At 32.7% G+C, this 17,044-nt stretch overlaps 2 protein-coding genes across 2 annotated transcripts; one reads left to right on the top strand and one right to left on the bottom strand.

The window, feature by feature from the left end:
* Window positions 1–2,983: 2,983 nt before the first annotated feature.
* HELRODRAFT_159408 (hypothetical protein) lies at window positions 2,984–3,660 on the top strand (the record flags this gene model as incomplete). The annotated part of the gene is made up of 2 exons (XM_009011293.1): window positions 2,984–3,020; window positions 3,353–3,660. 2 exons carry the CDS (start codon window positions 2,984–2,986, stop codon window positions 3,658–3,660), a joined length of 345 nt encoding a protein of 114 aa, XP_009009541.1.
* Window positions 3,661–4,072: 412 nt separating this feature from the next.
* Window positions 4,073–10,281, bottom strand: HELRODRAFT_63543 (hypothetical protein; the record flags this gene model as incomplete). The annotated part of the gene is made up of 4 exons (XM_009011292.1): window positions 4,073–4,225; window positions 4,435–4,484; window positions 5,066–5,285; window positions 10,165–10,281. The coding sequence occupies 4 exons, from the start codon at window positions 10,279–10,281 to the stop codon at window positions 4,073–4,075; spliced, it is 540 nt and encodes a 179-aa protein (XP_009009540.1).
* Between the last annotated feature and the right edge of the window lie 6,763 nt (window positions 10,282–17,044).

The following is a 17,044-nucleotide window of genomic DNA, read 5'->3' as shown; positions in this document are numbered from 1 at the left end:
TGATTGTGGGAAAGCTGATGAGGAATAAAGTCATTGGGATAATGATAATGATGATAAAGCAGAAAAAGAATATGACGATGAAGCAGAAGAGGAAGAGGATGATGAAACAGAAGAGGAAGATTGATGCAATGATAGCGATGAACGAGACGATAAAAAAAATTTGGCTGTAAAATTTATAAAACGAAATAGCAAGAAAAGAAGAGATATAAATCTCTAGACTGGGAATTATCCTGATAATGATTGTGTTATGAAATTTGTTGGCGCTTGCAAAGTTACTACTGCTACAACTACTACCACTACAACTACTACCACTACTATAACTACTACTATTACTACTACTACGATTCTATAATTAACTTTAGAAACGATTTTGAACAATTAAAAATATGGTAGAAAATTTTAAAATTTATAATCTTAAAACTCAATTAAAGGCTTGTTTTGTTTAAAATAATATAACCGGCGCTAGCCACGTAAATCAGAGAAGGCATAGAGATGCAACAATCGTTACCGATTATTACCGAACCGGATACCGATAAGCACGAGCTAAGACGTTTAATAACGATTCAAAATTCAATTTAAAATATTCGCCATTGTCCGCGACGCTACGTTCCAAGTGGTACATCACCGCGCAAGCATTATTCCAACATTCGCAGACAACAATTATTGAAAAAATTGCGATGACGACAATGAAGATGAGGATTTGTGATGATGGTGGTTCGTGATGATTGTGATGATGGTGGATGATGATGATCGTGATGATGATGATGATGATGATGGTGGTTCGTGATGATTGTGATGATGGTGGTTCGTGATGATTGTGATGATGGTGGATGATGATGATCGTGATGATGATGATGATGATGATGGTGGTTCGTGATGATTGTGATGATGGTGGTTCGTGATGATTGTGATGATGGTGGATGATGATCGTGATGATGATGATTCATTATGATTATGATGATTGGACGCAACAGATGATGATGGCAGTGACGAATTGTAAGTGATGACGATAGTGATTAAATGGGATCATAAAGATGATGATGACGATAATGTTGGTGATGATAAGATACAAATGAAGAAGATGACGGTAAACGACAAACACGTCATTAATTACTGCCCGAATTAATTAATTAAATTAATTACGTTTAGACATAAATACAATTAATAATATCTTGTATAATGTTCTTAAAAAATAAATTGAATTATTTATAACTAATGAGTTAATGTTCTACAGATGGTACTTTGAAAATTATTCAACAATTGGTGGCAACCAGTGAGAAAGAATAAAAATAACGTCGGTGAGCAAGACGACGACGATGATGGTGTATTAGAACGATAACGATGAAGATGAGGCTAATTATGCAAATCATTTATTTAATTCTCACTTATTGATTGAAGCCATGCAGAATTAATTTGTTTATTTGCGCTTCTGCTTCTGTTTTAAATTTAATACGAACGGCGCAAAGAATGAATAGACGAAAAATAAGCGCTAGATCATTTTTGTCTTATGATTTTGGTTGTTGTGGTTTTGTTAGGATGATGAATAATTTAAAAATAAATCGCATCTTAACCATCCTCATCGTCGTCGTCCTCATCAACGTTATCAATTCTATCATCAGATTTATTATCATCCATTTTCATCTGGTCATCATCACCATCTTCGTCTTCATCATCATCATTATCTTTTTTATCATCACAAACATCATCATCTTCGTAATCGCCGTCATCATTATTTTCATCTTTATTCCTCTTACTCATCATCATCAGTATCTTCCATAACAGCACCAACTTCGTCGTAATCTTCATCATAAGTTCATCTTCATAATCTTTGTTATCGTGTTATCATCATAAATATTTTTCACCATTATCACCTCATACTAATTCCATTTTCCGATAACTAAACCTTTAATCCTTCCCTATTACCACGCTATTATCATCGTCATAATCATCATCTGTTGCATTTGCATAGACATGCAGATGCAACATCATGCAAATTTATCAGATTCATGCATCATGCAGATTTGTGCCTATATAGATATGTGAAAAGGATCTTTATCACCTTTATCACCATAAAATATTTATAATTGCACAGGCACACACATGCACACGCACATATTACAAAATCCTTTTCACATATCTATATAGGCACAAATTCTCGTCATTGAATGGACATAACTAAAGATACACACACATACAAACACCATAATGCACATACACACAAACGCACACGTGTAAACACACACACATACAAATACAAACTTTAATGTCCGCATGCATTAGGATTATCCAGGTGCGAGGAGCACCACGATACAACAAATTTTGATAAATAATAAATAAAAATTAAGTACGAGTGTACGTGTGCGTGCATATTTCTGCGTGTGTTTATGTGTATGTGAGTGTATCTGTGTGTAAGAGTTTTCTCGTGTGCGTGTGTTCGTATCAATCGTTAAAATTTAGACCAACCATCTATTTATTCATTTATATATTATTCCATCTATCCATCTATTAGCAAGTATTTTTCATTCATTCAAAAACAATTTCCACCCATCCATCCATCCCTCTATACTATGTTATCGACAAGTGTATGTACAACACATTTTAATAAGCTTTTATGGCTTTTTATAAAATCATATTCGATGATGGGTGAGTGTAAAAAATTTATTAACTCTTGCCAAACACACAACCCACACACACACACGCACTCACACACAAACACATGCACACAGATGCACTCATGGAGCACGTATATACACCAACGTTCCTTTCTGCATTTTGTCATATAAAAGCAATGATTTGTGCGCCATCATCTAGAGAATTTGAAATAAAATTCAAGTTTTTCTTTCAAAATATTTTTTATTTCTAAGTGTTTAAGTTAATATTTTTGTTGTTCGAAGTATTTGATTGCGCTAGTTAATCCTAATTAGATAGTAACATAATAGAATATTGGTAATTGATTGGTTAATTAATTAGTTAATTAATTAATATGCACGGAGTTGTGTGTTACAGCCAGATCTTAATTGGTCAGTTTTATTTTTCTTTGAACATCCACTAATTTTCCAGACAATTTCGCGCAATCATAAAACTAAAATTTACAAAATACATACCTGTAGAGTGTAGAGTACAAATACCACCATACTAGCAATGAAGCAGCACGCACGCAATCATTATTGCTCAATTTCCGCTTAACGTCTAGAACAGAATGTTGATTATTCAACAAATTATTCGATAATATTAATGCTTAATTGACGTGTGTATGAAATAAAATTTATTCTGATTGCCATAATATGATAGGCTAACATATTTATGGTAAATTAATTTTGTTGATCAAATTATTTTATTTTAACGACAACAGTCCTGCTAACCCTGGCAACATGGCACTCCAGCTTCTCTGCCAGTACGAGGCAAGCACTCAGCAACTCAAACAATGAACTGTTGGGTTATGAAGAAGACGTCGAAAGCAGCGCTAATCCCTACGACCTCAGCCGCAACTACTACAGCCAAAACTTCAAAAACGAGCCCGAATTCTCGTCTGATTTGTTGAACTACCAGCATGAAAAAGTAAAGGACAAGAGAATCCATGACCTGCTCAGAATGGGAAAAAGATTGGACAAGTTGAAGATGGGCAGACGGAACAACCTGGATCTCTTACGCATGGGATGACCACTGAAATCCTGTTTGAGAATATTTCTTGAAAGTGTTTGTGTACATCGATTCATTGATTGTTTTTAAACTCAAGATAATGCTGAAAATTTGTCAAGTTTTAATTATTTTATCGTGTGATTTGTATTTTAATTCCAATAAAGTTATTGAATGTTTAGAGTTCTTATAATAAAAAATAATTAAGTGCGAAATGTCAAAAATTTTTATTGAATAAATTTTAATAAAAATTTGTAACTAATAAACTTTAATAAGTAGTGCAAATAAAACGCATGAAAGTTCTACGGTTGATAAACCATGAGATTTGACGGATCACCGAATGAGGGCAAGAATCTCAAAAGTTATAAACAAAAATTTTTAAAAAATGTTCACCAATGTCTTTATCTTAATGAAAATGTTGCTAATAAAATTTGTATTATGAATCTTCAGTTTTGATTTCGCATCCATCGATCACTAATTTGTAAACCATTCCAACTTTTCGCTTTCCCGAGTGGCCAGCCATAATCCAGGCAGACTTGTCTGGTTCCAGAGTGAAGTGTGTTACTGTTCCATCGTTCACGAATTCAATCTTGAATCAAATTTGGTCATTTCAATTGAATTTTAGAATATCTTATCGTTATGAAATAATTTTATCTGAAACGAAATTTTTATATTTTTGTATTTTATATTTTAAATGCATGAAATGAACAGTATTAAAGTTAGAAAAAAAAGTTTAAGTCATCTCTGCAATCCTAACATGTTATTTTATTTATTTGTGATGTTTTTTCAATGGCTAACCTGAGTTTCCACTTTTTTGCCGTCCGCCCAAACATCGAGTGAATCTTTTTCTGATAATGAGAACAATGGTGACAATAATGTCAGTAGGCAAGATGAAGATGATGATGAAGAAGATGATGATGTTGATATCAGAAATGATGAAGACTGTGATGATGGAGATTATAGAGATAACAATGACAAAAACACATAAGATGGATTATCGCAACGATTGACAAACATTACATTGTCTTCGTCTTAGTTTGTGTAAATTGACAATTTATAATGAATGAGGTAATTTTATAATTAAAACAATAGCCGTAACGAAAATATTGTTATCAATATTATCAATAATTTAACACACAATATACCCCATAAACATGAGTTTAAATAAAATTTAAATAAAATCAATAAACACATTCAATAGCTACTTCTAGAGGCAAAAATAAAATGTTTCTCGTACACAACCGGAACCAGACAAATTATCATTTCTAATGTAAACAAAACAGCCTAACTATAATGCACAAACAGCACGAAAAGAAACTATACAATTACAGGCAACAAACCAAATTGAAAACGACACGTGATTACGACGTAGAAACAAAATGAACCAACAGAAAAATGTGGTTATTAAGTAAAAAACAGCGGAAGCAACCTAAGACAACCCGGTGCTTGTTGCCTCGATCTTCGAAGTTCCACGTCTGAAGTAGCAGGCTCTGCTGTTTTGTGAACTTTTCCAAGTTGACGTTGTTAACTGTCAGGGTGTACATGTAATCGAACCCTTCACACGAGATGCTTATCTTCATCCTGTTTCCCATCAGGTTGAATGTCTCCGAACCAACCAAATCGAATACAAAGTCCTTGCGCATCACTTCCTGTGTACGCATAAGTGAGTTTGTGCAAAATAATGCTTTGAAAATTTTTCATGTGTGTATTTTGTGGATGAATGTGATTTGATGAGCCAATATGATAGTCTGTGCATTTGACTTTTACAGGCGTGTGTTGACATTGCAGAGCAGGGTTGGTTGTAATTACATCACTTAATATAATAATCCATCAGAATGGTTGATTTTCAATTTTTTTATGTGGGAAACGTCGTGTCGGAGTGTTGTTTTAGGATTTCCAAATATTAGACACGAATAATTCATTTTTACAAATAATATAGAAGCAGGAGAACACAACGAGACAAAGAAGCATATACGGACGTGTACATGTACATGTACACATAGGCCAAACATAAGAGTAGAATTATTGAGATAAATTTATATTCTTCATAATTGTTTCGTGTACCATCACGCACGGTACTTATAATCTCCTTAACCTAGAGAGATAAGCACAAGCAAACTTGTGCCGACGCAGATAGATTCATAAAAACATTCAAAGAACGAACGGAAAATTTATAATCAATCAAATAAATAAATTTAGGCAGTTCCATCTATTAAATCCAAATTCATTGCACGCTAAAAATTTTCAAAATAAACACGCACATCCAATCAGTCCACACCACACATATTCTACCACATACTAAACCACAAAGGTTGGAAAGGACATACGCAACATGAATAAACAAGAAAAGATGCATAACTTTTCGTTTTGTTTTACGTCAGACTCAATTCACTACCGTAATTGTGTGTACTTAGTCAAGTACATTATTTAAAAGCGCAGACCCATGTACTGTATTTGTTTTATGGATTCTTATCCTTAACAAGAATGCAGATTAAATTGTGTGCTTATAGTATTAACGTAAGGCCCACATGTGACTAACATAGAACTGCTTTGCAAGGTTTTAAATTTATTATTATTCAAATATTCATTCACGTTATCAAGTAGACTGTTGAGTAATTAAAAATCGATACACTACTACAAACTAACATCTATATGTACGGTACACACACATAATGGTACGGTAATATATACTCGGTTTTGAACATACGAAACGTGACAAAAAATCTGTTAACTTCAAGGAAGGAGGAAATAAATACATTCCTTACTTGGTAAAACAAATAGGGGAGAGTGGGGATGGTTGAGACAAAGGGTTGGATGGTACAGGTCAATAATAAGAAAATTATGCGCTTTAAGGGTACTCTTTTAGTTTATCTTTGTCGAATATCATGTCATTTATGTTTATCTAAAAGCGGATCAATTAATTTTATTGTTTATTTAGCGATTCTTCTCGTATTATATAACCTAATTACGATCGTCTTCTTTTTCTCGCTTTTTCTTAACTCGTGTTAAACACTCTTTTGCCAAATCTGCTTTTGCTTTTTCTGGTCTTTTTCTCTGGAACTCTCTACCTACTTCTCTAACTATTTCTCCATCACTTGCGAAGTTCAGAGCGGATCTCAAGACCCATCTGTTTTCAAAATTCATTGAGGAGCGCTGTTGAACATCGCGGAAATAGCGCTTTATAAGCTAATTGATTGATTGATTGATTGATAATATTGTCACTTAAACAATGACAATAAAAAAGTTAATAGAACTTTTATAACCTAAACCTCAGTTGGGGATGGTTGAGACAATCATTTAAAGGGTTGAATGAGACATCTCAATCAACCCTGAATAATTAATTATTATGTGTTCTTTATAACTCTTTACCTTTTAGTTATATAATCAGTAAATATAAATTTAGGTTGGTTTGTATTAATTTATCTGATAAATTAATTGAATAAAACATAAATTATTTATGTTTTTTTTTTATTTATTTTTATTAGCATTATTTAATTTGTTATATTTATTTTGGAACTCATATTCGAAAAACAGAAAGAGGGAAGTTTAGTTTGGAAATTGTATGCAAAGCTGTTCTAATGGTAAAAAATGAAGAAGGGTTAAGAAAAGTGGCCAAACAGTTTGAGATAGACAAAACTACATTATCCCGATATGTTAAGAGATTTGCAAATAATGATTGGTTTTTGGGGAAATCGTAGAGTTTTCACATTAGAAGAAGAATTGATTTTTTGTAATTATTTAATTACATCATGTAAGATGTATTATGGTCTGACGGCAATGGAAATGAGAAAACTGGCATATCAAATGGCTATTAAAAATAAGAATAATACTCCAGATAATTGGCATTCAGGACAGATAGCCGGGAAGGATTGGTTTGATGGTTTCTTGAAACGAAACACGCAAATTTCAATTCGAAAACCAGAAACAATGTCAATGGGAAGAGCGTCTTGTTTTAATAAAACAAATGTTGCTGCTTTTTTTAAATCTAGAAGACGTAAAGGCTCGTCATAATTTTCTACCAAATAATATTTATAACATCGATGAAACTGGTTGCACAACAGTTCAAGGTGCGATAAAAGTTTTATCACCAAAAGGACAAAAGCAAGTTGGAGCGATTACGGGTAGTGAGGATCGAGGCAAACTGGTTACAGTTTGTTGTGCTATTAATGCCATTGGTCAAGCAATACCTCCGATGTTCATATTTCCGAGGGTTCATTTCAAAAGTCATTTTATAAATTTTGGACCTGCTGGTTGCATAGGAACTAGTCATCCTAGTGGATGGATGACTTCAGAAAGCTTCTTAATGTATCTGAAACATTTTGTTCATCATGTGAGTTTTTAATTATAAATTTGTTTAGAAATAACGATTTGTTATTCAAATTACATATTTTAAGGTAAATTCAAATCAATAATTGTTTTTCAAGGTAAGGTGTTCCATTCAGACACCTGTGCTCCTTCTCTTGGATAAGCATGAATCACACTTGTCTATAGAAGCGATCGATTATGCCAAGAACAACGGAATAGTTATGCTCAGTTTCCCTCCTCATTGTAGCCACAAACTACAACTTCTTGATCGTACTGTTTACGGTCCATTTAAAAGATATTACAACACTGCATTAAAAGACTTTATGATTAATAATACTGCTCATCGACCAGACATTTATGATATACCGGGACTGGTGGCAAAAGCATACAAAAGTGCAATGACTATTGAAAACATCACTTCCGGATTCAAAGTTACAGGCATTTGGCCACATAATTCAGATATTTTTGCTGAAGAAGAATTTCTACCATCCAAAGTAACTGATAGATTCAATGGTGCACCAGATGAAACATTGACGGATTGTGAAGCTGTGAATCCTAACAGTTTGAATAATTTAGAGTCTACAGATCAAGTTTTTTCACAGCAGGATAGTGCCCACAAACCAAGTGAATCATCAAATCCCCAATTGAATAACACTATTGAAACTTGCAAAAATGTTCTTGATGAGATTGCTACAATATTAAAACCTGAAGACATCAGGCCATTTCCAGTTGCTCCACATAGGAAACTGAAAGGTAAACACCCCAGGCTAGGTAAAACGAGGATTTTAACAGATATTCCAATTAAGAATGAAATTTCTCAAAGACAAGAAAAAAGAAGACAAAAAACAGAAAAAAAAGTAAAATGTGAAAAGAAAAGTCGCAGGCGATTGAAATTTTCAAGCAATTCTGGCAACAAAAATAATGGTGATGATGATGATGCTCTGTGTCTTTATTGTTGCTCTTCATGGTCTTCTTCTTCAAATGGTGAAAGCTGGATTAAATGCCAGGGAAAATGTAGAATGGGCACATACTGCTTGTGCTGGTATTTCAAAGACAGAACAAAATTTTGTTTGTGAAAAGTGCAATTTGAAATAAATATTTTGTCGAAACTTTATTTTTTTCAAATTAATTTTATTTGATTTTGGTGAAATTTAATAACAATTTATCCCATAATATTTTCTAAATAATATGTCATAAAATAATGTTTTCTTGCTAATAACTTCTGCAAGCCATAAAACAAAAGCAAGGGATATTAACTTTTGAAATTTCAATGAGTTAAATGGTGTCTCAAGCATGACTCCTGCTGTCTCAACCAGTACAGTAGCAGGGATGGTTGAGACATTTAGGTACCTGTAAAACTTTTGAAACTGTCGTCTAGAATGACTCACAATGTTGCATGAGGTTATAAAATCTTATTCAGTTGACCCAGCTCTAACCGAAATGCTAAAAAAGTGTTTAATGATGAAGGGCATTACATTTTGTTTACGTTTGGACGGAAAGTGTCTCAAGCATCCCCACTCTCCCCTACAGCAAAAACCAATTTCTTCGTGGACTTGGACCAGTACATGCACCTTAATAAAACTGCCACAAAAGAATTAATACTCATAGAGATATTCGCGAAAGTCATCAGACAAATTGCTTCCATGTACTGTATACTTAATTATTAATTTTTGCGAACGATAGTTACAAACATTCGCTTTGATTTTGTAGTATTTGCAAAAAATTTAAGAAATATGATGTAATTATCGTTCCGTTGGACAAAATAACCGGGCCCAATTTCACTATTGTTATTAAAATAACGACAGACAACGGCGTTGACGTTAAATTAAAAGAATTTATTTTTTATTAGATAGCATTATGCGGCCTTGACAAACCAACATGGTTGAATGGATGATGCGAAGATATGGCACATTCATAGAAAAAAGAGTACGTAATAATAAATACATACAAAGTACAACAAACCAATATGAATAAAATTATATTAAATTAAAAGTATTATCTTATCACTAATGACTAATTTGAAACATGACAGCTTAATTTATTGTTTATTTCATTTACGAAAATTGTTCGTCCTATTGAGTATTGACAGAATATAATTGCAGATTTTTTATCTTTATAGACACCCTCACACTAAATTTGTTATTTTCAATTGAAATTAATTAATTAATTTAATAAATCATAATTAAAAGATAATTTAAATTTAAAAACAAAGATAACATTCACTTCATCGTCGACCCAAATAACTCTTTTTCCCGAAAGAGATCCATGTTCGAATTGGATCTTATGCATTTTGTCGGACAATTCAACATCCCAATCGGCCACTAAATCTGATTTCGCCATCTTAACTTTTACCAAACTCACAACGCAAATAAAATTGTTTATATTCATTTATCACCATGGAAACAGGTCGCTGAATATCTGATATAGAGCTTAATTTTTAAAACTGTTTCATCACAAAAATTCAACTGCGGCAAAAAGAAAAAAACACAAAAATGTCTACTAATGTAACAAAGCAAAATAAAAAATCATAGAAAAATGTCTAAGAGATGGCCTTGAAGAGCCTCTAGAATCTCCTCATTGTCCAATTCAAATGCCATATCACCTGGAGTCATCTTGTACTTATTTTTAATTGTCAAGTCAGCTCCAGCTCTCAACAGGGCCTTTACACAATCCACATTACCGCCGTAAACGGCGTAGTGTAGTGCCGTGCTGCCATCGAAACATTGAATATCGAGATCTGGATTGTAATTTAAGAGCAACTGCACCACATCTATATGACCTTTGCAGCATGCCTGATGCAATGCGGTTGTGCCATATTCGCCAACTGTATTTATTGGACTTCCATTTTCAAGCAAAAAACTAACAACTTGAACCCAATTAAATCTGGCTGCTGGTAATAAAGCAACACCCGATTTTAATTCAGTGAAATAGGAGCTATCTGGTGAGCTTTGTGACAAGATGTCTTTTATTTTGTACAAATCGCCTTGGCCTGCAAGAGTGCGCAATGTTTTGGGCGTAGGTTCGGCTATTATCGTTTCTTTCTCTGTATCTGTTTCGATGGCGGCGGCCTCAGCTTCAGCGGCCAACTCGGATTTGTCGGAATTATTGATGGAATCTGAAGTGTTGCCAGTCGATGTGATTTCTGCAGCATCATCCAGTGACTGAAAATCACTGGAAGATATCCAGGCCAGAATCGGTGGAGGCGACTCAGTAGAGCTGGAGTGGTCAAAACACAAATCCGCTTCAACGACTCCTTTTCCGAGAACCATCGCAACTTCCATGTCGTTATCGTCGTTACTGTAATCACCTATTTCGTTATCCATTGTTGCTGTTTCCTGTTGCTGAACCAAAGCTCCGAGAACGTCTTCTATTCCTTTTTTTAATCATGAAAGAAAACCCGCCAGCAAGTTAAATGAACTCAAATTAAATAACTCAAATTTACTTTTAAACTTTTTTAATATCGCTTGTAAAGAAAAATTTAGTTTAATTTAATATTAGCTTAATATACAATTTTTTGTTATTAAAATGTAATTGTTAGTTTTCCAAATTTTTAAAAACACAAAAAATTTTTTTTTTTCAATGAAAATATTATTCGAAGTAAGCGCTAGAACAGCCATTTAAATTCAGCGTTTGACTTTGGATGAATATTTATTTTGTTTTTATTAACATTTTGATAAACGATAACAGTGACAGTATAAAATTTAATTTAATTAATGTCTTAATTTTGTTGAAATATTTCACTAATTATCCGGATTGAAAATTTTAAACATCATCTTGTCCCGGAACAAATTCGTTTTTTTCACGGAATCACAATGTCGAGTTACAATTACATTACCATTGACTTGATACTTGAAAAACTACCAAACCAATTGAAAAAGACATTTAAATAATTTTTTTAATAAATTTATTTAATATTAATTAAATTGTTAGAATAATAATTATTTTATACTATAAATTATTTTCATCATCAGAATTATTTAAAATATTGGATTAAAATTAAATCAACTTGAAACTGGAGACAATGATTAATGATCATTTGTTTTGTAGGTAGGGTAGGTAGATCAGATGGTAAATAGTCCTACATCTAACTACTGAAGTTTTTTTCATCCCAATTCTAAATCTAAATATCTTATATCTAACTGAGATAAATAAACTAACAATCACAGGCTATGATTCATTAGGATTAGATATTAGACTATTAGAGACTACTTTTTTAGAGTTTAATAATTAAACTTTAATTTACATACAAACTATTCAATTTTAATCTTTAATTAAATAGTAGACGATAATAATTTTTCATAAATATTTAAAGAACAAATAAAAAAGTTAGTCACATATAATTGGAATAAGATAATTTAGTATTAAAAATGGCAGAGGGAGAAAGTACATCTAGAAAATCTAGCCCCCAGTATTCTCAACTTTTAATAGCTGGTTGGTTAATGTTATATATAAAATACTATACATGCATTGTAATTTGTAACTAAACAATAATGATTCTTATTAATTAAAGAGGACATTAGTATTTTAGTCTTTTAGTATTTTTGGTTTGAGTTGTTTATTGAATTTTTTTGAAATTTTGTAGTTTGACACTATTTTATTTGCCAGATGCCATTGGTCTTGATATGTAGTTAAAGTTATTTTTCATTTCAAATTTTTAAAAAATGACTTGTGTGATGAATAAATGTGGTAACGTTATTATTATTTTGGTTTCAGTGAAGTCAGCCAATGTAACATATTATGGTGGAGTGTTCCAGTCCAAACCTGACACCTACCTCGAGATAAGCATCGATGGCCAACCACCAAAAAAAACCGAAGTCATCCGAAAATCATCAAATCCTAATTTTGACGAAAATTTCACCATGTTAGATTGTTTCCAAATGCATTTGATAATTTTATTTAATTAATTTAATTTAATTTTTTATTTTTTATTTATAAAATTTTTCCACATCAACACTGATTGATTGATATTATTAAATAATTAATTAAAATTATTTTTTTAATTTGTTTCACCTAAAACAATAAATTTCCATTTGGCAATTTCATGTTTCACTCATTTCCTGTTAATAATAGGAGTTTCTACTGATAAACTGATATTAATGTCGTTTCTAATAATTCAAATCTCTGTGCATGCATGTTTGTATGTATCTGTAGATTTGTGTGTCAGTAGGTATGTATGTATTGTTGTATAGTCTCACACTATATTTATAAGTGGTTATTTTAATCTATGATTATATCTCCCGAAGAATGCTGCACTACTGTCAACCAACCTAACCTATTTTATGATAATGTAAAATATATGATTTGGTAGTGGCATCCTAAAGTTAAATTATCATAAAAAATGTCAGCTGTCATCATCCTTATCATCAATCCTTATTAATCATTGTTGTTATTATTATTATTGGCCGTTTTATTATTATGATTATTATTATTATAATTATTATTATAATTATTATTGTTATTATTATTATTAGCATCATCTTCGTCATCGTCATCATTATTATAATTTTTGTGACCTGTTATGACCTATTGTTAATAATGGTATTTATACATTCAACATTTTTTGATGAAATAACATTTAGCTGTGAAATGAATTTCTTTTCACAATTTGAAGAAATGTTTAAAAAATTTGAAAGCACTTGAACTTAGTGTAATTTTCATTTGCATTAGCAGTGTCTATCTATGTTCATTCACACCACCACACAGTTAGTTGCATATTAAAAATACTAGCGGCATCAAACGTAAAACCAAGCCTAGTTGTTTAGAATGTAAATTTTTAAGGATATTAAGGTTAAAATTAAGTCTGTTTGAGAGGAACTCATTTTTTACCTGCCTACACAGGCACACACATATACACACACACACGCACGCACACATACATACACACACATATTTATATATTTATATATATATACATATATTTATATATAGACAAGATACACACACAAAAAACTTATTTTTCACACTTTCAAATTTAAAGATCATTACCACCACAACTTTATCACCACCCCACCGTCATCATCATCATTACCACTACCTCCAGATTAATAACCCCATACAGCTACATAGACATCAAACTCTGTATTCATAATTCCATCCTTTCCAACGAAGTTCTTGGCAAAACCAGGGAAGAACTCTACAATCTACTGAAGGAACATAATGGAAAATGTTTGTGGCGGGGATGATGGCGATGATGATTGTGCTGATAATGATGTTTAAGTTGACAATGATGTTCATGGGAATGATGATGATGATGATGGTTGTGTGATAATGATATTTGGGCTGATGATGGTGTTTGTCGAACTATACCAATAACAAATAACTTAACAATAACACCAACAAACAACAACATCATCACACACAACCACTACACCTACACCAACAACTCATGAACAGTGGATGCACTGCCAGTGAAGTGGACCCTGACAAATGATATGAAGGGCAAGGTCAAGAAAGTAGGTCAAGTCACGTTACATCTGACCTGCACCATTTTGAATATGGACAGATATAGAGAGCGAACCAGTTAGCACTCGTTACTTATTACTATTTCTTTCTGTTAGCTCATTAACTAGTCTTGTAACTGTATCAATGAGCAACTGCATTAACGAAATTTTATTCCATGTTTGACAGCTCAAAGTGAAAATCAATGATAATAGTCTGAGACAAACTTATTCTCTATTTATCTACATGCGCGTGCGTGCGCACACACACACATACACACACACATACATGTACACATATATATATATCATTATATATCAATATATATATATATATATATATATATATATATATTATATATATCATTATATATCAATATATATATATATATATATATATATATATATATATATATGTGTGTGTGTGTGTATGTGTGTGTGTGTGTGTGTGTGTGTGTATATATAAGTCTCAAAAACACGCTTATATGCTGGTAAAAAAAATTTTTCAGACCATCAAATTCAAAAATCATAGCCACCGTAACATCACATCGTCATCACCACATCATCACCATTGCAATTAAAATAATACTTATTGGGATAACTCATAAAAGATCAGCTTGAAGTCTCAAAAGATTCAGCAAAGATGTTTGGAAATGCTTTCAGTTGCCCAGAGCATTTGCTAACATGAACGTAGTTTTTGCAACTTTTTACAAATTATATTTGACTTCTTCTTGGCTCTCTGCTGGCAGGCCACAAGTCGAGATTAACTGACTTGCACCTATAACATTTGTAATACTACCATCTTTATCATTTTCACCATCATCGTATTTATCAATTGCATCATCTTCATCACTACAGATATCAACGGCATAGCAGACAGCACCATCAACAACAACACAGGTAGTAACAGTAGCAACAACATCGCGAGCAGCAACAACAACAGACACATGCCGCCACCACGACCTCCGCCACCACGCACTGCCACACCTGTCGAGAAGGCGGCAAATGGTTCAGGGGCTCACAACAACAATGGTGATGCGGCTGTTGTATTTGTTGTCGTTGTCTTTGTGTTGCTGTTGCTGTAGATGCTTTCGTTGTAGCTTTGGTAGTTGTTGCCTTTGTTGTAGATATTGCAGCTAGGTTTGTCTGCAATTTATTGGGTGCTGCGTGTAGGATTTGATTATTCATCGATGAATCAGTGTATGACATTGATAGACGAATGGATGGATGGTTTGATTGGATGTCTAGATAGATGAATGTATCAATAGATGGATGTATTTCGGCGAATAGATGAGTGAATGAATAAACGGATGAATTGATGGATAGATGAGTGAATAGATAAGTAGATGAATTACTTGATAGACGAGTGAATGAACAAGTAGATGGATAAGTGATGATATATATTTATACTTCTGGTTGTTTGCTGATAAGTTGTGTGTATTTGAATGGACCGAACAGTGAATTAATGGTTGAATGAATGAAAAAGAAATGAGCACATGTGCATGAATGATTAATTATTGAATGAATTAAGGATGGATACACTTGAGGAACAACAGGATAAAGATGTAGAGATGATTTGAATTAATAAATCATTTGCTAATGATAAGTTATGTTAATCATCTACAGTCTCGGGCAGTTCAACATCACTCTCATCCCTCTCTAACGGCCACCCAAGAACATCATCTACCAGATATACTCGACCGCAACAAAATGCACCATCAATCACAGCAACGGCCACAAAAACGACTCCAGCAGTTGCAACAACATCAACAACTACATTGTTGCCTTCAACGTCCTCTGCGTTTTGTATGTGCTTGTTTGTTGCTGCTTAAATGTTTCGTTGTTGTTGTTGTTGTTGTTGTTGTTGTTGTTGTTGTTGATGATGGTGATGCTTTTTGTTTTCGTTAATGTTGCATTGAGGGTTTGCTGTATAAATGTCATGGTGACGTCCTGAGTGTTTTGTGTTTACTGGGCAAAAGTTCTTTTGTTTCTGCAGTCTTGATTCATTTTGTTTTGTTTAATGTCTTTGTTTGTGTGTCTTTTGTTCTTTTTTTGTGTTTTTTTATTATTCTGTCTTTGTTTTTTGTTTTCAATTAAAAATATCTTGTTTTCATTATTTTTGTGCCACCACCATCATCATCACTTTCTCATCACATTCTCACTTCCATTCTTTCCAGCGTTCAACTTTTCCACACCAATCGTATCTGGTAATTTGGATCCGCTTCCCAGAGGGTTGGTCATTATTATTATCATCATCATCATCTTCAACATCAACAACATAATCAACATTATCATCATAATCTTCTTCAACATCATCTTCACCTTTACAATTTGAGAGTTTTGTGTTTTTCATCCTTACAATCATGAGCATCATCTTTATCATCTTCGTCATAACTCTATTATTGTTATCAAGCTTGTCATCTTTTCATTATTATCACGTGAATCATTGTCATCAATTTTGTTGTTGATCAAGTAAGTCATTGTCATCATTAATCTCTCTGACGTACCATCGTCAACTCCATTTTTGTTATCACTATTTAACATCATCTTCAACGATATTATTTTTTGCGATTTAGTTTAATAGCGCCATCAACATTATTCTCACATATCTGCCAATACTCGTACAAAATTAATCTTTTCATATTTTATGAACAACAACAACGTTC

The sequence above is a fragment of the Helobdella robusta genome (genome assembly GCF_000326865.2).
Source record: "Helobdella robusta unplaced genomic scaffold HELROscaffold_1, whole genome shotgun sequence".
In the NCBI taxonomy this organism is placed as follows: Eukaryota; Metazoa; Annelida; class Clitellata; order Rhynchobdellida; family Glossiphoniidae; genus Helobdella; species Helobdella robusta.
Note: the sequence above shows the minus strand (reverse complement) of the source record. Positions and strands in the feature narration are given on the sequence as shown.